The sequence below is a fragment of the Marmota flaviventris genome, chromosome 19, assembly GCF_047511675.1.
Source record: "Marmota flaviventris isolate mMarFla1 chromosome 19, mMarFla1.hap1, whole genome shotgun sequence".
NCBI classification, from domain to species: domain Eukaryota; kingdom Metazoa; phylum Chordata; class Mammalia; order Rodentia; family Sciuridae; genus Marmota; species Marmota flaviventris.
The window spans coordinates 20,800,079-20,823,130 of NC_092516.1; the positions used below are offsets into that span (position 1 = coordinate 20,800,079).

The window sequence follows — 23,052 nt, forward strand, 5'->3', positions numbered from 1 at the left end:
CTCCCTTTCTTCACAGGGGAGCCCACACACTTCTAGAACACCCGACAAGGTGCAGTGTGCACAGAGTGCATCCCATCTTGGTTTATTTTAGGTGGTACAAGCAGTTCGGCATCCACTTCCCTTTCAACACTTTTAAGATGGCTCCAGGAGAAAGTCTCCTTCTGCTGCCAGGGCCTCTTAACACCTTTCTATCTGTGCTTATCTTTTTCTCTTTCTCTTAACCAAGAGACAGCAGCCTCCAGCTCAGAATGTGCAGTGGGGACATCTTCTGGATAGAAGGTTATGGCCTGTCCAATTTATATATGTATATATGTTACTTGTCTATTTACAAGCATTCTATTTCTTATCGTGATTAAAAACTTTCCTTTTAGTTAGACCCGGTGACAGTGATGCACCCCTGTGATCTCCAGCACCCAGAGAAGCCCTGGGAAGAGAATCGGAAGTTCAAGGCCAGCCAGGACAACTTAGTGAGACCCTGTCTCAAATAAAATAAGAAAAGGTGGGTGTGTATCTTGGTAGTAAAGTACCTGTGGGGGGTTCCACCCCAATAAAAAAAAAAGTATCCTTTTAGAGTACATGGTTAAAAGTGGGAACCCAAGAATTCAGACTACTAGGTTCAAGTCCTGTCTCTGCCACTAACTACTTGTGTGACCTTGGGCAAGTCACATAGCCTCTCTGTGCCTCAATTTGTTCATCTGTACAGGGAAGGTATTTCTAAAGTTATTATGATTAGATAATATATTATTATTATTAGATAATATATGTAAAGGGCTTAGATTGGTGCCTGGCATCTGTCAATGTTGTATAATAATTTGCTATTATTAGGTCAAATAGTACAAAAACCAAAACAAAACCATTAACTGAGGTTCGGGAAACACTTCTTTGAATCCATTCCATCATTTTGCACATCAGGGAACAAAGGTTTGGAGAAGATAAGAAGCTAAGCGAGGATATTGGTAAGTTTTCGATTCCCATTCTCATGATCAGTCATTTCAATAATGAATAAAAATACTTTTGAGTCTCGACTTATGCATTTGAAAAATGGAAACATCTCATTGGAGATTGGGATAGTGTGTGTAAGGGGGACTCAAAATGTTTGTCAGAGTGTTGTTGCTCCTGAATTCTCAACTGGGGTACATTGCCCCTCAGAGGGCACAAACTGGTTCTTGGGTCAGGCACCATGGTGCATGCCTGTAATCCCAGCAACTCAGGAGGCTGAGGTAGGAGGATCCCAAGTTCAAGGCCAGCCTCAGCAACTAGCAAGGCCCTATGTAACTTAGTGAGACCCTGTCTCAAAACAAGAAGGGATGAGGATGTGGCTCAATGATTAAGTGCCCCTGTGTTCAATCCCTAGTACCCCTTAAAATTGGTTCTTGGGGCAAAATATTCTTACTCTTTAACATATGAAGCACAGATATACATAAACAGATGTACAGAACATCTGTGTTGTTAAAATTTCATGATGGGGGCTGGGAATGTGACTCAGTGGTAGAGTGCTCCCCTCACATGTGTGAAGAACTGGGCTCAATCCTCAGTGCCTAAAACAATAATAAATAAATAAATAAATAAAACACAATGGGCAGCAATTAGGAGGAAAAAAATACACACACACACACACACACACACATATTCAAGTCTTCTTAAAAGAGCAGTAATGGGGGAAAAAAAGTTGAGAAACGCTGCTGTCAACCCAAGGCTGACCTACATGGGTTGTGACCCACTAGTGGGCTGTGAAATCATGACCAGCATTTGGGGGAACCACACAAAAGGCTGCACATAAGGACCAGGCAGTACTGAGAGAAAGTTCCCCAGGTGGAGGGAATTTTCCACTCTCAGTGGTAGAGCATATCTTAGCATACTCAAGGCCCTGGATTTGATCCCCAGAACTAATAATAGTAGTAGTAGTAGTAGTAGTAGTAGTAGTGGTAAAGTTTGCTCTCAGTTCAGTTCATAAAATAAAAGGTAATTCTGGGTGGGGGGGGGGGAGTCACTTTAAAAAAGTTGAAAGCCATTACTCTAAACCACTCTTTCTCCCAGATGCAGTAGTACATGCCTGAAATCCAATGGCTCAGGAGGCTGAGGCAGGAGGAACTCGAGTTCAAGGCCAGCCTGAACAACTTAGTGAGGCCCTAAGCAACTTAGTGAGACCCTGTTTCAAATAAAAATAAAAGGGGCTGAGGATGTGCTCAGTGGTTAAGCACCCCTGGGTTCAATTCCCAGTACCTAATAATAATAACAAATGAATAAATAAGATTAAAATCGGGCTGCTGGTAGAGTGCTTGCCTCACATGCACAAGGCCCTGGGTTCAATCCCCAGCACCACACACACACACACACACACACACACACACACACACAGTATCTGGGGCTGAAAGATCAGTGGATCAGTGGTGGTAGATCACTTGCCTAGCATGTGTGAGGCCCTGGGTTTGATTCTCAGCACTGCATATAAATAAATGCATAAAATAAAGGTCCATCAACATCTAAAAAATATTTTTAAAATAAGATTAAAATTTTAAATAAAGAAAAGGGTTGGAGATGAAGCTCAAGGTAGAGCGTCCCTGGGTTCAATCCCCAGTACAGAAAAAATAAATAAGCGAACAGGCAGACCACTGTTTCCCCTCACCCTTTAGTTCCCAGGCATGCCTGCGCAGCCTTGGACTGTCTGGCTTGAAACAAGAAGATACTGACGACAGGAGAAAGAACTGCAGGGGAGCCAGAATCCAGTGAAACGCGGACCTGACCTTTCCCAGCTCATGGCCCCAGAGCTCTCGACCCTCCCTCACGCTGTGTTCCAGGGTAAGCCACACATCCAGGGCAACACCAGTACCCCTCAGCACCAGAGGGGGGCTGGCCCACTTACTCCTGCCTCTGCCTGGGCTTTCCTCCACCTGCCCTCCCCTCCCAACCTGGGAGGCAGCAGTCATAGCTCTGCCATTGACTGTGCCACCTAGGACAAGTCGCCTAGCTCTCCCAGCCTCAGTTTTCTCAGCAGTAAAATGGGAGCATTGTTTGGAAGGTGGTAGGGAAGGCGGAATGAGAGGGTAGAGAGATTTTAGCACACAGCCTTCTGGGTGCTCGCGATGATAGTAACTGAATGCTGTGGGAAGTCATTTATGTACATTATCTCTATTTAATCCTCACAATGAACCTGCACAGAGGAGGGCAGACACCAGAGACAGGTTGGCCTGGTTTCAAATCCCAACTCAGTATTATCTTTCAGTGTGTGTGGGCTGAGTCATAAAAGAGAAAGTATCTCTGGAAATCTTTTTATTTCTTTCTTTTCTCTTTCCTCTTTCTTTTCCTCTCCCCTTCCCTCCCTTCCTTCCTTTCTCTGTTTTTAGACATCATCTCACTGTGTTGGTTAAAACTCCTGAGATCTAACTCCTGCCCAGCCTTCTGACTAGCTGGAACCACAGGTGTGCACCACCCACTGGGCTCTTGTCCTAACTTTTAAAGTCCATCTGGATTCCTTTCTTTGTGAGCTGTGCTGCCTTTTTAAAAAGGAGATTTCACTGGGCACAATGATCACACCTGTAATCTTAGAAACTCCAGAGGCTAAGGTAGGAGGATCACAAATTCAAGGCCAGCCTTAGCAACTTAGCAAAATCCTATTCAAAATAAAAAGGGCTGAGGATGTAGATCAGTGCGAGAGTACCCTGGGTTTAATCCCTAATACCCACCCTCCCACCCCCATGCGCTCGCGCGCACACACACACAAAAGAACTTTTCTCTCAAGAGTAGCTGGGAAATGTAGTTTTTAATATTTATTTTTTAATTTTAGGTAGACACAATATCTTTATTTTCCATTTATGTGGTGCTGAGGATCAAACCCAGTGCCTCATGCATGCTAGGCAAGCACTCTACCGCTAAGCCACAGCTCCAGCCCCGGAAATGCAGTTTTTAAATGGACACATTCAAAAGGAAAAAAGTGAGACTGGACACTGATCACTGGTTAGGCAACCAGAGGCCTCATCTTAAATAACTTTACCTTGCTCTTGGCTTAATCTTTAATCTTCAGAGGCCCAAGGTGGAGGTTGAGTAGTTAAGTAGCAAGAACTGGGGGCTGGGATTGTAGCTCAGTGGCAGAGTGCTCACCTGGCATGTGGGAGGCCCTGGGTTTGAACCTCAGCTCCATATAAAAATAAATAAATAAAACAAAGATATTATGTCCAGTTACAACCAAAAAATAAGTATTAAAAAAGTAGCAAGAACTGTTAACAGACAAAAATTCTAAAAATATGAATTAAGATGTTTAAATTGTATTCAGGACTATCTTTTTCCTCCTTAAAAAAAACAAAAACATAACAAAAAAACCCCAAAAAATTCATAAAATAAGTTCAATCCCCAGCAGCAAAACAAACAAAAACCCTTTAATTCCTTTAGGATAATGAGTTTTTGAGTTTCCTATATCTGCTTAACATTATAGAGACCAACAGATTCAGAAAATATGGTTGAAAGAAATACTGTACCTCATTCCCTTCCTGACTGTAACCTTGGGGTAGGTACCAAGCCTTTCTGTACCACTGTTTTCCCAACTGTAAAGTTGATACAATAATAATCCCTACCCACAAGGTTATTTGGAAAAAATGATTTCATGTTTTTAAGCACTCAGATCAGAGTCTGGCCCACAGTAAATGCAATATAATTAGCTGTCATCATTATGATCTCAATCTCACAGAGGAAGATACCGAGGCCCACAGAGGTTCTGCTCACCATCATTCAGGGAATGAAGAGCCAAAATTTCCTTAGCATTTTTAAATTTTGTATTCACTTACTTGCGATACTGAGGAGTGCTCTGCCACTGAACTACATCCAAGTCCTTTACATATTTTTTTTTTCTTTTGAGACAAGTTCTCCCTAAATTGCCAGGCTGAACTTGCAATTCTCCTGTCTCAGCCTCCCTTGTCGCTGAGGTGCTCCAGGGCTAGTTTCTCTACTGCCCCACACCTTCCCCCACCACTACCACAGAATGGACCCAGAGACTTCAACCACTGAGCCACATCTCGAGGCTGTTTGTTTTTGCTTTCTTTGATTTTGAGACATGGTCTCACTAAATTGCTTAGAGCCTCACTAAATTGCTGAGGCTGTCCTTGAATTTCAGATCCTCCTGCCTCAGCCTCCAGAGCTGCTGGGATTAGAGACATGAGATGCGGCAATAGGCTTCTCTACTATCTTTTAAAGCAATAACAGACCTTTCTTATTCTCCCTCTTCTTCCTATTCCTTTTCTTCCAGCTCCGCCTCTGAAATGTGCTGTCCATCAAGTCATCAACGAACTCTAATTGGCTAATTCTACACAAGGTGCTAGAACGCCCTGCCCACTTCCGCCCCAGCAGAAATAAACGATAGGGCACCTGTGTCAAGAGGTTGGCCAATGGGAGGGTGATGCTCCTGTGGCTCCAACTGCCTCGGCTGAGCAGCCTCGTGCCCTTGCAGTTTGACATCTTCCTTGTAGCCTGAGAAGGTCCCTTCAGAAGCACTCCAGGGATGGAGGATGGCAGGCCCCGACCACCTGCGTCCCTCCTGCGCCTTCCCCACTCCTCTCCTCCTCGGAGCGGGTGGGAGGGGAGGCTTTGCCAGGCAAAAATAATATCTATGTAAATATCCTTGTTTTCAGGGTTTCCTTTTTCTTTTTTTTTCGTTTTTATGGGGTAAAAATCACTTTGGCTTTCTTTTTTTTAAAAATGTTATTTTAAAATTTCAAGTGTTTTGACAATTTGAACACCCCCTCCCTTCCTTTTCCCAAGTTTTGGGTGCTGAGGAGAAACATCAACCTCCCTCTCAGTCCTCCCACCTTGTCGCTGAGAGGTGAGACCCTGTGAGAAGTCTGAGCCCCTCGGAGGAGTCAAGGGTGACATAGGAACGGAGGATGATCAGGGTGGAGTTAAGAAAGGGCAGGCACATCACTGCGGTGGAGGAGAAAGAGAAGCCATTTTAAGGTGTGAGATGGACTAGGAGGTGTAGGTCAGCTTCAGGGATGGCAGGGAAAATGAATGAAATAATACTAGGTTTAAACAAAAGGAAACAAAAAAAACCAAACACCAGGATGTTCAATTACCCCGGATGAAGGATGTTAGAAACGCAATGATTTTCAGTGGCTGCAGCTGAGTGGATCTCACGGACCACTGCAGGGTTAAGGAGTTCTCATAACCATTTCTTTTCCCCTTCTCTACCTCAGACAGGCATGGCCCTGCTCTTTGTACTAGGTTGCGTCTTCTTCCCAGTATTCTTCGCTATCCTCCGTTGGGGCCTGCAGAACTACACCAAACTGCAGATGGAGGCAAGAGAGGCTGTTTTGGTGGCATCCAAGTAAGAAGACCAGGGTGAGAGTATCTTTCCTGGGGGCCAGGGCTGCTGGAGCTGATCTCTTCACTTCAGGACTAGGTAGTGGCGGAAGCAGAAGGAGAATGTGGGATCTGATGCGGCCCGGGGTTAGGAGGCAAAAGACATGGGCCATGGGTTGGGGATATAGTTCAGCTGGTAGAGTACCTGCCTCACATGCACAAGGATCTGGGTTCAATCTGCAGCACCACACACACAAAAAGACACTGCTCACCTATAATCCCAGTGGCTCGGGAGGCTAAGGCAGGAGGATCGCAAATTCAAAACCAGCCTCAGCAAAAAGTGAGGTGCTTAGCAACTCAGTGAGAGCCTGTTTCTAAATAAAAATACAAAATAGGGCTGGGGATGTGGCTCAGTGGTCAAGTGCCCCTGAATTCAATGGTTGGTACCCCAAAACAAAAACAAAAAGAAATTGGCTATGGCTGGTCACTGTGGCGCCCACCTGTAATCCCAGTGGTTTGGGAGGCTGAGACAGGAGGATAGCCAGTTCAAAGCCAGCCTCAGCAACCACAAGGCACTAAGCAAAGTTGCTAAATAAAATACAGAATAGGGCTGGGGATGTGGCTCAGTGGTTGAGTGCCCCTGAGTTCAAGCCAGTTCAAAAAAACACTGGCTATGGAATCTTTGGTAAGTCCTTTAGCCTCTGAGCTTCAAATTCCTCACTTCAAAATGGGTTTAATAATTATGACACTCCCTTTCCTTTCTTCATGGAGATGTTTAGGTGAGAGTCATGTGAATTAGCATCTCTCAAGGAGGGATTGCAAATTCTTGAAAATAACACAAAGATGTCTGAGCTGGAGGACTCCATCCAATGGCCATAGCGGGTGCTCAACTCCAGCAAGACATTTTGGAGGCTGGGTGATGTGATGTACCTATAATCTCAGTGACTTGGGAGGCTGAGGCAGGAGGATCATAAGTTTGATGCCACCCTGGGCAACTTTGAAACCCTGTCTCAAAATTTAAAAAATAAAAGGGCTGGGGATGTAGCTTGGTGGTAAAGTGCTGCTGGGTTCCACTCCATGTACTGCAAAACAAAACACAAACAAATCATTATGTTACCTGTTCTGATTCTTTCTTAAAAGAGGTTGAGATTTTTTTTTTTTTTTTTTTTTTGCTACTGGGGATCAAATGTAGGGTCTCAAATATTTTAGGCAAGTGCTTTATCACTGAGCTATATCCCCAGGCTAGAAGTTGAGCATTCCTTTTTTTTTTTTTCCTTTTTTTGGGGGGAGGGGTGGGTGGACCTCGGATTAAACTCAGGGTCACTCAACCACTGAGCCACATCCCCAGCCCTATTTTGTATTTTATTTAGCAACTGAGTTGCTTAGTGCCTTGCTTTTGCTGAGGCTGGCTTTGAACTCTGGATCCTTTTGTCTCAGCCTCCCAAGCCACTGGGATGACAGCATGCACCACTGTGCCTGGCAAAGTCGAGCTTTTCTGTGAAATTTGGCAATCTTGGAACATAGACAAAAAATTAGAAATTAAATTAAGAAAATCCTGTACTCTGCTGACAACACCATATTGGTGAAACAACATGTTTGTGGCCTTGACATTGTGGCACGTACTGTAATCCCCGCAGCTGTGGAGACTGAGGCCCTAAGCAATTCAGCAAGATCCTGTTGCAAAAAAAAATTAAAAAGCTGGGGATGTAGCTCAATGGCAAAGGGTCCCTAGCTTTAATCCTGAGTGCAAATAGATAAATAAGCCTGTGGGATCTGTTGAGCCCTCGAGCTGCAAATTTATGATCCATTTGACAAAAGGTGAGCTATTTCAAACCATAGTTAGGACAATGAGTATGCAGAAGGCAGAATTCATTAGGGTGTCCAAGTGAATGCCTGGCAGAAAAAAAAAATCACACATGCAAAAAGCACAAACCCTTGTTTTACCTCATCCAAGGTAAAACCACAGTTCCTTGACCAAGTCTGTGGTCCTTAGTTTTGGTGTCCTCCTGAGTTCCTTTTGCAGTTTTGCTCATTTTTGACTCTGGAGTTAAGCAAACATTGGTTCAAAATCCAGCTTCTAACCAATTTTCATAGCTGTTTTATCTTGGCAAGTTTTTGTTTTTTAAACTTCTAAACCTCAGTTTCTTCAATGAACTGAGAATACCACCACCTGGGAAGATTAAATAAGAATCAACATAAGTCGCTATGAAAATTGGTTAGAATATAATAAAGGTCAGGAAATTGGGCCCCTTTTTCTTAAGTGAAGCCCTGAGGTCAGGAACTAAGTCTACAAATTGTCTCTAAAACTGTTTCCAACTCCCGCCTAAGGTGAGACTTGTCCTGGTCTTTCCTAGGCCACTAGAGGGCAGCACAAAGTTGCAAATTCCAGCCTTTGCCTCTTTAGGAGAGGAGTGGGCTTTGGGAGGGGGAAAGGCCAACTGTAGCCCTGATTATTGAGCCATAGCTCAGGGCAAACCTGGAGACCAAAGTATGGTTTGGGTAGCAAGAGCCATGTCCTGAAGACATCCACAGAACCATTGGTTCAGAACAGAAGGCAGGACTCCAGAGGGGCCACGTGAAAGTGAGGAACAGCTCTGAGTTGGCCTAGTTGACTTTGACCAAGTCACTGGACCTTACTTTCCTAGTGATTGAATGAGGGACTCTGTCCAGCCAACCCCTGAGACCCTTTTCCTCTCTGAAACTGGACTGTTCTGTGAAGTAGCAGAGGAAGGGGAACCAGGAGCAAAAGAAAGCGGTGGGCACCTAGGGAGCCAGGGGAGGCCAGGCAGCCTGAGGAATGTGGCCGGAGCCTCCTGGGCTCCAGGCGGGTTTTCTTTTGAGTTCCCACCATTTCTTAACTTTGTGACCCTGGGAGCATCACTCAGTGCCTAGGACCATTTCCTGACCAGTAGAAAGGGGACAAGCACAGCCACCTGGTACTGTTCCAGCAGTAGATAAGGACATGGGGCAGTCGTGCAGCTGAGTTGGGGACACATACAAGGTGCTTCATGCTTCTCAGTTCCTCGCTCTCCTGGGGGTGGAGCAGGGGCTCTGGGTCTGAAGGACTCTGTGTTGAGATGCACCACTTCCTGCAGCTCCCTTCCCCAGGGAACCCTCTCTTTGGCAGGAGTAGACGCCCCTAAGCTGAGATCCCTGGCAGGCCACTGACAGTCACATCTTGGGAGGCATTGGCAGAGGAGGAAATACCAGGCACTTCAAAGTGCTGATGGGAAATGGGGTCAGGCCCATCATGGGGGTTTAGAGCCCCCTCGCAGCTGGCCAGGGAGCCCCAGATCACCTTCTTTCCCTCGAGAAGAGCCATCCCTTCCATGGCCCTTGTCCCCAATAGCCCCCCTGTGCCGCAGCTGCTGTCTCTTTAAGGGCCTCCCCCTTCCTCTTTCCCTGCTCCCCCCATCTCTGTCGCAGCCGCTGCTGTGGCACAGAGCTGCATGGGAGACGCTGCTGCAGGTCCGGTTTCTTGGTGTCTGGTCGGTGCCATCATTTCCCCACCCTTCCCCCGCCCTCCCCAGGCTGGCAGCTTCCCCTCCCCCTCCCCCTCCCCACAGAGGGGGCAGGGGGCTGGGCATGAACTCTCTATAATGCCATGTGCCGCGTCCCTGCCAGGCAGCAAGGACTGTGGCGGCAGCCGAGAGGAGGCGGTGGTGGCGGGAGAGCAGTGCTGACCGCTGACCACTCGCCCCGCCGCTCCTCTGGCTCCGTCCCTCCCCCTCCCTCCTTTCAGGGCTGGCACCTCTCCCCCCAGCCCGCCTCCTCGGGCCCTCCCAGTCTCCCCACGTAACCCCCCCACCTGCCGCGGCTCTCCCTCCCCTCCCCCAGCTGCATCCTCCTCCTCCTGTCCCCTCTCTCTCGGTCCTCACCAAGTCCTCCCCTGTCGCCTCTTCCCATCCCTCACCGCTTTCTCCTGCTCCCTGCTCCCGTCCTTGGGCTCCCTGCTCTGCCTGGCCAGCCCTCTCCCTGTGTCCCCAGTCTGATCCAGAGTCCCATTCTCTCTTCCTCTGGTCCAGCTCCCTTGTCCCATCCCGTCCCCGCCCTGTCCCCTTTGTGCCCCTTCCTCTCCCTCCCTCCCTCCCCCGGCTCCGCATCCCGGCTCCACCTCCAACTCCCCTCAGCCCTGCCTCTCTGCCCCTTGTTGACCCGCTCGAGTCTCCCTGCCCGAGTCCTGAGCCACCATGCTGACCCCAATGGTGGCTGGGGGGGTGGTGTTCCCCGGACTCTTCCTCCTCTCCAAGAACACGCTCCAGCGGCTGCCCCAGCTGCGCTGGGAGGAGGCCGACGCGGTCATTGTCTCAGCCAGGTAAACGGCATCCCCTCCCCAGCTTAGTCCCTTTCTCTTTCTCAGGCTTTATGGGGACAGAAGGGACCCCATCACTTCCCTGCACCCTTGGCCCCTGTGGGGACGGGGAGCCTGGCAGTGGTCAGTGGGCTCTGCTGCCAAGCTCCCTTCCTTTGGGGGTCTTACTCACCTTCCCAGGAGACCTCCCCAAACCAGCCATCTGGTCTACTAGTGTTCAGACTGCTTTTCTTCCCTTCTCCCAGCCACCCTCCCACCTCCCAAACAGGGCCAGCATGTGACTAAAACATTCCTATAAGATGTCAGGGAACAAGGGGAAGAGCACCATGTGTGAATCAGGATGAGTGTTGGGGACGAGGCACAGAGGAGTGAACAGTGGAACTCTCTACAACCCTGGAATTAGGGCCATCACCGGGAGGGGAGCTCCGTGGCAGTCAAGGAGACAGTGGGAAAGTGGCCAGGAGGAATTTGGGTTCACTGCAGGGCCAGGGGCCCGAGTAATGGGTGGCATGGTGACTGGGCAGCGAAGTGGGGCAGGAACAGCACAGGCTCCCCTTGCCCTCCTGGGCGTCCCCTCCTGGGCAGAGGCTTTGCTCTCAGCCACACATTCCCAGCATTGTTTCACCTCAGGGTGACCTCCCTGTGTCCTGAGAGGAAGGCCACTCAGTATTCACAAGCCAAGGGAAGGGGAAGGCCACCAGGAATGGGGCAAACTGAGGGACAGTGGCGGAGCAACTCAGGACTCTGGAGGTGGTGTAGGGTGGGTGAATCTGGGAAAGCCCAGTCTTGGGAGGTGAGCCAGGAATGGCCTGAGAAGTGACCAAACCCAAAGCAAATAACTACTAGTGAAAAGGAGATGTCAAGGCACGCACCTCCCCACCTGCCACTCCTCCCTCTGTCTCCCCAGGTTAGTGTCCTCCGTCCAAGCCATCATGGCCTCCACAGCTGGCTACATCGTCTCCACCTCCTGCAAGCACATCATCGATGACCAGTAAGTGTCACGCACCCACCTCTGCCCAAGTCCCTCCTCTGTTATGTGTGTGATCCCAGAATACCCGAGATCCTCTGGGGAGCCACCAGTGGTCCCCACGCTCTTCACTTGGGCCTGAGCAAGTTTTACTGCCACAGCTGCAACTCAACACCAGGGATAAATTTATCCTGTCTTGTCCTCAAAGGTCAGAACCAGGAGAGCAGAAGTAGGGATCAAAGAGAACCCTCAAAGCGTTCCTGGTCAGCTTCCGGGCCTCTTGTATTGTAGTGGGCTCTGAATGTCACTTCCTCTGTCTCCACCTACACCACCCCTCAGACCCACCTTCCAACAAACTCAACTGCCGTGCTCTCCTCTCAGGCCGGGCTCACCCCTTAACTCCTCCCAGAATTCAGGTGTGTCGCCTCAGCTCCCGAGAGAGGAGAGATGACACAGGAGGCCATGAGGTCAGGCAGTGGGGGAAGGGGAAGGGAGGGCGAACAGGCCAAAATTTGGCACAGGCAGCTGCTGCAGTGCCTGGTGCTTGCCAGAGAGGCCCAGGCTGGAGAGGTGGGGCAGGAGGGAGGAGGAGGAGGAGGAGGAGGAGGAGGAGGAGGAGGAGGAGGAGGAGGAGGAGGAGATGGGCCCTGTCCATGGTGCTGACCAGCCTGTCCTGGCTGACCACAGGCTGCTGCAAGTTGCCTGCGGCGAGGGTGCCCGTGACACCTGCCCCACTGGTTCTGCTCTCCTTCCCTCATGTCCCTGGAGACCCAGGTGATATTGTCTGGATGACCCTGATCTAGAGGTGCCCCTGTTCTCTCTTTGCCTCCTCTTTTCCTGGGGGTGAGTTCTCTCCTCTGTAAGGAAGTGAGTAGAACAGTTAGTTCTTGGCTTAACTCTTTCTTCAGACCCAGCCCAGAGACTTGGCTTCTTCCCGCCTTCTCCATGCTCTTTCCTGCCACAGGGTCCAAGGCAAGCCTGGGCTTCCACGAGTCCCTTTCTCATGCCTTCTTACCCAGAGGTCACCTTTCCATTCTTGCATTTCCTCCCCCTCCTCCAGGTCTGCTCCTGTCCCTCCTTCCCCCTTTAATCCTCAGGTAGGTAGGGAGGATCAGGGTTAATCCAGGGGCAACAGCTGTTCCTACTTCTGAGCACCTAATTGCTGAGAGGGTGGGGATGGGACTTAACACTCCACATGGCATCCCAGGGCCTGGGGCCCCTCTGCCTCTTCCCCCACACTCCAAGGTCCCATCTGTCCCATCCCCATCATGTCTACTGGGCCAGCTCTCTGGACCACTTCCTGCTATAACTTCTCTGAGGCCAGTTTGGTCCTCTCCCACCTTCTCCCTGAACTACTTGCCCTTTGTTTCTGACCAGCTGCCTCTCCCATCTCATGCCCAGAACCACCGCGCCATGGGTCTCAAGTCCTCTTCCCTGACATCATCTTGGTGCCAGTGGGCTGCCTGGCCCCTTCCCACCCAGCCTTCCCAGGGACCACCCCCTGTCCTCAGCTGACCTCTACCCCCGGAGCTCCTCACGTGTGGCTCTGGCTCTTTCTCTATGAAGTGCCTCTAGCTGACTTTGTGTTTGTCCCCTGGCTAGCTGGGCAGGCTCCCCCAGGCCTGCTTTTTGGACCTTCCACTCCCACCTTAGACCTGTCTCAGGACTGCAGAAAGTGCCACTGTGCTGACTCAAGAAGAAAAATGCAATGTTGCATATCCACGTGCTTCTCGGGTTTTGTTTACTCTCAATATATGTAGAACTTTCTCTGTCCGTGGCACCTTTGCTCAGCATTTTCTTCTTAATGCTTGGCAGGACCTGAAAAAGCAAGCAATCAGGCCACCTTCAGGCAGAACAAGCAGCACTGGTAGCACCTCTACCTTGCCTGTGGGCTGAGAGAGAGAGAGAGCTTCCCGTGGTTATTCCTTGGCTTATCCTTTCTGTAACTCGGTTTCCTCATCTGTACAATGGGGATGAAAGCCATGCTTACTTTTTATGGTGGGTTTTTTTGTTTGTTTGTTTGTTTGTATCAAGGAATGAACCCAGGGACGCTTTACCACTGAGCCACATCGCCAGCTCTTTTTTTTTTACTTTGAGACAGGGTCTTGCTAAGTTGCTTAGAGCCTCACAAAGTTGCTGAGGCTGGCCTTGAGCTTGTGATCCTCCTGCCTCAGCCTCCCAAGTTGCTGGGATTACAGGTGTGTGCCACCATGTATGGCTTTTTGTAGGGTTTTTGTGAGGAGTAAATAAGTTTACACAATGTAGAGATTTCGATATTAGTATAGTACTTGGCTGTACTAAATGAGCAATTGGTCTTCAACCATAGGTCTTTACTTCCTGTGTGCTTTGTCCTAATCTGATTCTCTTCATATCTTGCATCTCTGCCCTTTGATCTATAGGTGTTTCCTGGTCTTCTTTTCTTTTTCCCCAAGTATATGAGAGAGAGAGAGAGAGAGAGAGAGAGAGAGAGAGAGAACCCAAGCGCAGCATGGTGGTTTCTGAGGTCTGTCTGTTTGAATCCCAGCCCCAACATTCAGCAGCTGTGTGACTATATGACATTGGGCAAGTTTATTCCCTCCACCCTTCGGTTCCATCATCCATAACTCACTGTGTTCTCACCTGAGACTTCACTTCTATCTCAGGGTTGTGGGCGTCCCTTGAGATCTGCCTCTGGTGGAGCATCGGGTGCTGGTGGCACCAGGAGCCATCCATTCCCTCTCCTGATCCCTCCCCCTCTCTTTGCCCCACAGACACTGGCTCTCCTCCGCCTACACGCAATTTGCAGTGCCCTACTTCATCTACGACATCTACGCCATGTTCCTCTGCCACTGGCACAAGCACCAGGTCAAAGGGCATGGAGAGGACAACGGGAGACGCAGAGCACCGGGCAGCACCTGGGCCGTGGTGCGAGGCTACCTGCACAAGGAGTTCCTCATGGTGCTCCACCACGCTGTCATGGTGCTGGTGTGCTTCCCCGTCTCCGTGGTGAGTGCTCCCAGAGCCAGGTGGCCTGGCGGGGCGCAGGGGGGTGCTTGTCCTTCACATCACACCAGCTGCAGGGGCCTGGGGGCCCTCCCAGCAGGATGGGGTGGAGGGACATTTCCTGGGCACCAGCCCAGCCCGGGTCACAGGAGGCACAAAGGTCTAGAATCAGCCTGGCCCAGCAGGACCGTGCCCAGCTGTGGCACTTTGTGGAGCCTCTGCTGCGTGTCTCTGAGCCTCTGTCTCCTCCCCTGAGGTGTGAGGGGCCATCTTACCTGCAGGACTCTAGGAGGGATGCAGAGAGGCAAGGCGCCCAGCTTTGCTCCTGAAATTCTCCAGTTAAGTGATGGGGGAGAGGAAGGGCTGCCCCTCACCCTCCTGCCTCTCCTCCCAGGTGTGGCGACAGGGGAAGGGAGATTTCTTTCTAGGCTGCATGTTGATGGCAGAAGTCAGCACCCCCTTTGTCTGCCTTGGCAAGATCCTCATCCAGGTGAGAGGGTACCTGAGGGCATAGGAGCCTGATCCCAGGGCCCAGGCAGGGCAGGCACTTTCAGGGACCCTCTGGGGCTCTTTAAAGGCCGCCAGGTGCAGTGTCAGGCGTGGGAGGAGACGCAGGCTGGCTGGAGGGGAGGCAGCGGTGGGGGATTGTTCTGAGGCCTCTGACCTGCGGGAAGATGGACAGGGGGTGCGCAGAGGGGACAGGGCCTTTGCTCCCCGCCCTGTCACCTGTGCTCTGTCTGCAGTACAAGCAGCAGCACACGCTGCTGCACAAGGTGAACGGGGCCCTGATGCTGCTCAGCTTCCTGTGCTGCCGGGTGCTGCTCTTCCCCTACCTGTACTGGGCCTACGGTCGCCACGCCGGGCTGCCCCTGCTGGCTGTGCCCCTGGCCATCCCGGCCCACGTCAACCTGGGCGCCGCGCTGCTGCTCGCCCCCCAGCTCTACTGGTTCTTCCTCATCTGCCGCGGGGCTTGCCGCCTCTTCCGGCCCCGAGGCTCCCCGCCACCTTCTCCCTGTCAGACCCAGGATTGAGGGTGGGGCCTGGGGACCCTCCCCACCTGCACCCCCCTTGGGGACAGGGCTCTGGGGCTAGTGGGTGGGGGTTGGGAGCCAGGGGCCCCTTGCTTTGACAGCCCCAGGACTGACCGATGGACTCAGAGGGGGAGGGGCATCTTCCCTCAGGGGCTAAGAACAGGAGCAGGTGACCACAAGGCAGGGAGAGAGGGGACCTCTCTCAGGAGCCAGGCTGAGCCCCTTCGCACCCCCTGCGCTGGGACAGCCAGGAAAGGGGAAGGGAGCGCACTTCCTACCTGCCGAGGGCTGGGGGGCCTGTGGGGAGATAGGGACTCAAGGGGACCAGGAGTCAAGGACATGGGGGTGGCCTGCTGCCAAGGACATACATCCCAGCCCCTCTGCTGCAAACCCCTCTCTGCTCCCGGGTCACCTGGGAGAGAGGGGACACCCTGACTCACCCCGCGGGCCTCCTGAGGGCTGGCTGCGGCCTCACAGCTCCTCTCCAGGGAGGCCGGCCTGAGGGATTTTATTTATTTTATTTATTCACTCAAATTCAAACTGATTTGCTGGGGTGGGGAGGGAGGTGGCTGCTACCCCCACCCCCAGCCTTCCCAGTGCTGAGCAACCCCGGGGGGGCCGGTGAAGGGCACCCAGCCCCTTCCCATCAGGCTGCACATCTTGCCCTCGGGCCCTGGCATGTCCCTGGTGCTACAGACCTCTCAAGGCTTCCTCCAATCTGGGGTCGGGGGACCCTGGGAGGTGCTTTACAGACCGCTAATAAAGACGATCTGCGTCTGCGTGAACGCCACCTTGACTGTCTTTGCCCAGTTCTTTAGGGCAGGGAAGGAAGGAGGTGGGGACCTGGGGAATGTGGAGCAGAATGACCAAAGAGAGGGCAGCGACCCCACCCCAGCTGGTCACTGAGCAGTCAGGGAGGGAGGAGGCCAGGACCTTTATTTATCAGCAGAGGAGGGTGGATTTGGGCACTCAGGCTGCGTCCAGGGCCCTTGTGGCTCCTTAGGCCCCTTTCTGGAAGCTCCTATGGGGTACAGAGGTCATTGGAAAAGGTGATCCATCATACCGCCTCCCCCAGACCTGGGTCCTCCCACCTCTCCTCTCCCTAGGAAGGTTGAGGGGTAGGGCCAGGGGCATGGGGCAGGCCTCACATGTGGGTGCAGAACTGGAAAAGGAGGAAGAGGAAGGCCACCACCAGGACTCCCACCAGGATGTGATTGAAGAGCCCAGGGCTAGAACCTGCCGGACAAGGAAGGTCAGGGGCAGCTCTCCTTTAGCCCCCGAGGAGGGAGGCCCCTGTCCCAAACTGGGTCATACCTGATTTAACAAAGACCACAGGCCTCTCTCCAATAAACTGGGCCACGGCCAGAATGCTGGCTTGGTCCGAGTCTGGGTAATCAAAGAAGTCAAGTCTGTCTATGAAGAGTGGAGGCTCTGATCCTGGGGCCAACTCTGGGCTGGGCGCTAGGGTCCAGAGCAAAGTCTGTGACAACAGCCAAGCAGACCCCTGCCCCTGACCCCAGAGGCAGAGGCTGACTCTCGACTCAATTTTGTTTCCTCTGGGGTCAGCTGCGCTCCCACGAGGGGCGAACACTGGCTGAGACGGGGCAGATGGGAGAAGAAGGTGGAGTGGGGAGAGAAAGGCCCGGGGCTGGTCTCGAGTTCCTTGGGGGCATTGTCCCTTGTCCCCCAGCCTCTTTTCTCCCCTCCACTCACTGGGAGCTTCCCACCTGTTTCTATGGCCCCCAGTCCAGCCAGCCACACCCACATGGGTACCCACTGCCACCGCCTCATGACCCCTTCTTTTACAGGGTAGGGCTCTATGATGTCACAGCTCAGACCCTTTCTGATGTCATACTCTGGGGTGACAGGAGAGGAGGGAGCAAAGTGCTAGGAGTTGGACCATTCCCCCAAACCCCGAAGCAGAATGGGAGCAGTTGGGGCCCACAGAGCCTTCCGAGTTTAGGACAATGTGATTGATAAGACAGTAAGAGCGGTGGTGACCGCTGGGTGTCGTGGTGCAGGCCTGTAATCCCAGCAGCTTAGGAGGTTGAGGCAGGAGGATCATGAGTTCAAAACCAGCCTCCACAACAGTGAGGCACTAAGCAACTCAGTGAGGCCCTGTCATAGTAGGTCTGGGGATGTGGCTCTGAGGTTGAGTGCCCCTAAGTTCAATTCCTGGTACCAACAACAACAACAACAACAAAGAGTGGTGGTTAGCTCAGTGGCAGAACGTGTGACATGTGCTGTGCCTTGGGTTGGATCCCCAGCACCACAAAAAATAATAAATACACAAATAAAAAAATAATAATGGTGGCTCCAGAACTTATATTTTGTTGGGACTGGGTGGGGCTATCTTTCCAAAACCTAGGGCCATGGATTTATATACAGGCACATTTTTGGGGTGGGAGACAAGGCTACACACACCTCAGTTGTCCCTTGGGTCAACCACAGGTAGTGTTTATTAATATGACAGGTACTTTGCATAAAGCAACTCATCTAACTACTGCAATTTCCTACCAGGTAGGTATCCTTGTCCCACTAATGGAAGACCGAAACAGCACAAAAGGTGAAATGAGGGAAATACACTTCCTAGGAGGTGTATTTCCCTTTCTGGGGTTCCCCCTTGCTTGCATTGTGTCCCCAAGTTCAGAGACACAGGGGTCTTTCCCACCCGCCTCCAAACCTTAGTGCTCAGCAGAGAATGAGTCTGGAATCCACGACCAAGAGAAATAGCAGGATTTGCCCACCAGGTGGCAGCAGTGTCCGGGCCTGCCGACCTCGCCTCTTCTCACCAGGGAAGGCACAGCTGCACCTCCAGCCCCAGCTCCTGCTTTTCCCACAGGTTGCATCTGGTGCAGTAGGAAAAGGGACAGCTGGGGACTGGTGGCTTGGGGGGTCGTCAGAAGAATTCCTCTGGCCCATTCCAAGGCAGGTCTCCTGGACATTCACAGAGCCTCTGAAGACTCCTCTATATCTCTGTTTGCCCTTTGGTGGCTGGTGGGCCCCTCCACAGTCTCTCTTGGTCACTTTCCAACAGCCATAGTCACTCCTGTGCCCTCATCCTGGCTTATAAGAGTTAGCTCTCCTCTGATTGGCAGGTAGGTCGGTCTGTCACAGACATGTTCCAGCCCACCCTGGCTAAGGACATTTGAGGGTCTCCTTGGATTTAATACACAAATGCCTGTCTCTGCCACAGTCTCTGAGAGACCCAGTTCCTTGGCTTGCCCCAAAGCCAGGCGCATGTCCAGCTTGTGTGGGGGCCTCTGTCCCACAGATGGCACTCCTTCCTCCACTGGGTCCCTCTCTATCTTCTCTGCCTTGGGGACCTCAAAGTACCAGCCTGCCTGTTCCCCACATGGCAAGCTGGGAGTCTCACCACAATAGCTTGTATTTCCTAAACAACAAAAAAGCCCAGAGAGGAAAGAACAGGGAAAAGAGGAGAGAAAAATAACCTGAATGAACCTCCTTGGAACTGGTTCCTATGGGCTGCTTTCCCCTACACTTATCTCTTCGAAGTCACAGGGCATAGGAGGGACAGCGGGGATGGTTCCTGTTTCCGCCCCACAGAGTACTGCTGCTCTCTCCACCAGACCTTTGAATGAGCGGATTATCTGTTCATCTATTTATCTAACCATTAAGTAAATGTACTGAAGGCCAGGCATGGTGCCGCATGCCTGTAATCCTAGCAGTCTAGGAGGCTGAGGCAGGAGGATCCCAAGTTCAAAGCCAGCCTCCGCAATTTAGTGAGAACCTGTCTCAAAAAAGGGGGGAGATGGGTGGGACTAGGGCTTAGTGGTTGAGCCCTCCTGGGTTCTGGACTCCATCTCTGACTTCTATAGGAATCACCAGGACAGAGCTGGAGATATAGCTCAGTGGGTAGAGTGCTTGCTTTGTATGCACAAGGCCCTGGGTTCAACCCCAGCACCACAAAAAAAAAAAAAAAAAAAAAATCACCAGGATGTGTTTCTTCCCCTTGGGATCATGGAATGATGGATGCGCATCATTCTAGTAAAGGTCTACACTTGCTGTCTACACTCCTTCACCGTGAATGTATTCTTCAACCTCTTCTGATATGACTTCATCCCCACCCGTCCACTGAAGCCACTTTGGTCAAGTCCACCAGTGACTTCTTAATTTGCCAAACTTAATGGTTACTTCTTGATTCATTCTCTCTCTCTCAGCAGGGTGCCCCCATCCCTGACTCTGAGCACAGGAGCCACCCTCGACAATTTTTGAGATTTCTTCTCTCGCCAGCTCATCTTTGGGTCTTCTCTTTTCTAACTATACTCTCTCCCTAGGTGATCTCATCCAGTCTCATGGCTTTAAATACCATCTATATGCTGGTGACTCACCAATGTATATTTCCAGCCTAGACCTCTCCTGGGAGCTCCAGACTCCCATATCCAACTTCCTGCTTGAAGTCTTCTCTACGTCCAAAAAACATCTCGAACGCAATAGATCCCAAACGAGGCTCTTGATTCTCCTACTCCAAACCTTCTCCTGACCTCATCTTTCCATCTCAACCAATGGCCTCACCATTCCTCTGAGATGATGTGCTTGACAGAAACAGAGATCCTTCCCTCTTACCTAACAAGCCCCAAATTAAGACCTGTGGACTCCACTTCCAACCGAAATCTCAAGTCCACCTACTTTGATCTGCTTCCAAACTTTTTTCCTTGTTCAAGCCAAGGCCATGTCCTATCTGGCTTACTTCAACAGGCTCCGGGGGCGTTGTCCATACTTGTAATCTCCATGATTTTGGGAGACGGAGGCAGGAAGATTGCAAATTTAAGGACAGCCTCTGCAAGTCAGAAAGATCCTGTCTCAAAAATATAAATAATAAAAGGTTGGGGATGTAGCTCAGTGGTAGAGCACCCTGGGTTCAATCCTCAATACTGCAAAAAAAAATTATATATATGTGTGTGTGTGTGTGTGTGTACATGCATATGTATATATCTGAATATGTATACACATATGTAAATATATATTTATATTTCCTTATTTATTTATTTATTTGGGGGCTGGGGATGTGGATCAGTGGCAGAACAATTTCCTAGCATGCCCAATGTCCTGGGATCAATCCCTGGCTCACACACAAATATATACAATTTTAATGTATTCCTTGGAAGAACATATGCACGTGGCATAAAATTTAAAAGATACAAAAGAATATAAGTTGGAAACCAAGTTTTTCCTATTCCTGCCCTTCCCTGCCCCTCAGCAACCTCCTCAGAGGTCACCATAATTACCATTTTCTTGTGCAGTCTTCTGGAAATAATTTATGCACAGAGAAATACAACTAAGCTTTTTTTCCCGCCACTCAGATGGCAGCATTCCACACATGTCACTCTGCACCTTGCTTTTTTTTTTAAGTTAAAACAAGATTGTAGAGATGATTCTGTACATGTACATAAGCAGTCTCCTTTTTCATAGCTACATACTATACTATTTGATTGTATGAAATCATACCATAACTGGGGTATGATTTAACCAGTTCCATCCCTTACACATTGTTGTTTCTAAGCTTTTGAAACATGCTGAAGTTAAGAACCTCAAACTGGGTGCTGTGGCACATGCCTGTAATCCCAATGGCTCGGGAGGCTGAGACAGGAGGATGGCAAGTTCAAAGCCAGCTTCACAGCAAAAGGGAGGTGCTAAGCAACTCAGTGAGACCCTGGTCTCTAAATAAAATGCAAAATAGGGCTGGGGATGTGGTTCAGTGGTCGAGTGCCACGAGTTCAATCCCCAGTATCCCCCCCCAAAAAAGAACCTCAAACGGCCGGGCATAGTGGCACACACCTGTAATCCCAGTGGCTTGGGAGACTGAGGCAGGAGGATCATAAGTTCAAAGCTAGCTTCAGCAACTTAGCAAGGCCCTAAGCAACTCAATGAGACCCTGTCTCAAAATAAAACACAAAAAGGGCTGGAGATGTGGCTCAGTGGTTAAGCACCCCTGGGTTCAATCCCTGATTCCAAAAAAAAAAAAAAACTTCCAATGTTTATTATTTTGCCCATGGGTCAGCTTATCTATAGGATAAAATCTTAGAAGTGGAATGTCAAGGTCAAAGGGTATGTGTAATGTGTGCCCTTGGAATCCACTGCCAGACTGACCTCTGCAGAAGTAGTACTCACTTGTCCACAGCCTTACTCACATTATGTATTAACAGACACTTTGAATTTTGCCCGTTGGTAGGTGAAGGTGGTGTCTCAGTCTAGTTTGACTCTACATTTTTCTTACTTTAAAACATACTGTGATAAAATACGAACCCATAACATCTACATGTAGCACAAGTTACCATTTTAATCTTTTTTTTTTTTTCTTTTCCTACTTTCTCTTGATGTTGGGGATGGAACCCTCTTGAAAGCAAATAAATACTGTTCTACCACAGAGCCACACGCACCATCCTTACTTTTTTTTTTTTTTTTTGGCACAGGGATGAACGCGGGGGCACTCTACCACTGAGCTATATCCCCAGTCCTTTTTACTTTTATTTTTGAGAGAGGGTGTCACTAAATGGTTGAGGCTGGCTTAGAACTTGTGATCCTCCTGCCTCAGCCTCCCTTCCAAGTAGATGGGATTACAGGCACGTATCCAGCTCCCAGCCCTTAACCACTTTTAAGTGTGGAGTTAGGTGGTGTTAAGCATATTCACAATTGTGCAATCAAAATTCTCTGTTTTAAGTCTCAATATTGAGTGAGGCTGACAATTCCAGGACCAGTTTGGGCCACCAGGGACTCAGAGATGAATCAGCCCCTGCTTGCTTCGTAACTCCCTGGCTGATGGGAGACAGAAATGTAAACAGGCTCAGACAAAATTGTCAGCAGAGCAGAGTCTGAGGTATCTGGAAGCTGAGGGGCAGAAGGGAAGGGGGGTGCCACCGTGCTCTAGGAAGGTTCCTAGGGAAGAGTTGACCCAGAATGACCCCTGAAGGAAGGGCAGGTCTCCCAGGTGGAGTGTGACTGAGAGAAGTTCCAGAGGCCTGAGGGGTCAAGGTGGGTTCTGGGAGCTGCAGGTAAGGTTTCCAACCTGTGGTGGGTAGAGTGGGTGATGAGGTCCTTGGAAGCCACTGTGAGGACTTTGTCTTTTGGAGTGGTAAGTTTGGAGCAAATGATCTTGAAGATCAAAAGCTACAGGATCCAGGCTGGTGGCAGGTGTGGGGCAGCGCAGGGTGGGGGTGGGGTGGCAGAGCTTCCCGAGACTGCAGGGCTCTGGGGGCATTCAGGACAGAGTCCAGATCACTGCCCATCTTAGGGGCAGAACTGGAAATGGCAGGGGGTGGGGTGTGAAAGGGTGGTTTTCCAAAGGAGATGCCATCCCTGAGAAGGAAACAGCGGTCCTGGGGGCTGGGTTGGGTCACCAGGAGAAATGCCAGTACAGCCAAATGGAGGAGGCATGGGGGAAGCCACGGTCTCGTCTCCTCCTTCAGACTCTGAGGTTCCCCACCCCAGTTTGGCGACCCGGAGATGCAGGGCCA

At 50.5% G+C, this 23,052-nt stretch overlaps 2 protein-coding genes and 1 long non-coding RNA gene across 3 annotated transcripts; 2 read left to right on the forward strand and 1 right to left on the reverse strand.

The window, feature by feature from the left end:
- The first annotated feature begins 829 nt into the window (after nucleotides 1-829).
- Nucleotides 830-5,321, forward strand: LOC139702925 (uncharacterized). The gene is made up of 3 exons (XR_011705480.1): nucleotides 830-956; nucleotides 2,634-2,799; nucleotides 5,237-5,321. It is a non-coding gene; the product is annotated as an uncharacterized lncRNA (long non-coding RNA).
- Nucleotides 5,322-6,053: 732 nt separating this feature from the next.
- On the forward strand, nucleotides 6,054-15,577 carry Tlcd3b (TLC domain containing 3B). Its single transcript, XM_027948805.2, has 5 exons — nucleotides 6,054-6,310; nucleotides 11,505-11,588; nucleotides 14,315-14,549; nucleotides 14,941-15,036; nucleotides 15,290-15,577. The coding sequence occupies exons 1-5, from the start codon at nucleotides 6,186-6,188 to the stop codon at nucleotides 15,575-15,577; spliced, it is 828 nt and encodes a 275-aa protein (XP_027804606.1). The 5' UTR covers nucleotides 6,054-6,185.
- A 999-nt stretch (nucleotides 15,578-16,576) lies between these two features.
- Nucleotides 16,577-17,368, reverse strand: C19H16orf92 (chromosome 19 C16orf92 homolog). Its single transcript, XM_027948375.2, has 4 exons — nucleotides 17,305-17,368; nucleotides 16,892-17,038; nucleotides 16,726-16,813; nucleotides 16,577-16,598 (listed from the first exon to the last, which is right to left on the reverse strand). The coding sequence occupies exons 1-4, from the start codon at nucleotides 17,366-17,368 to the stop codon at nucleotides 16,577-16,579; spliced, it is 321 nt and encodes a 106-aa protein (XP_027804176.2).
- Nucleotides 17,369-23,052: the final 5,684 nt, after the last annotated feature.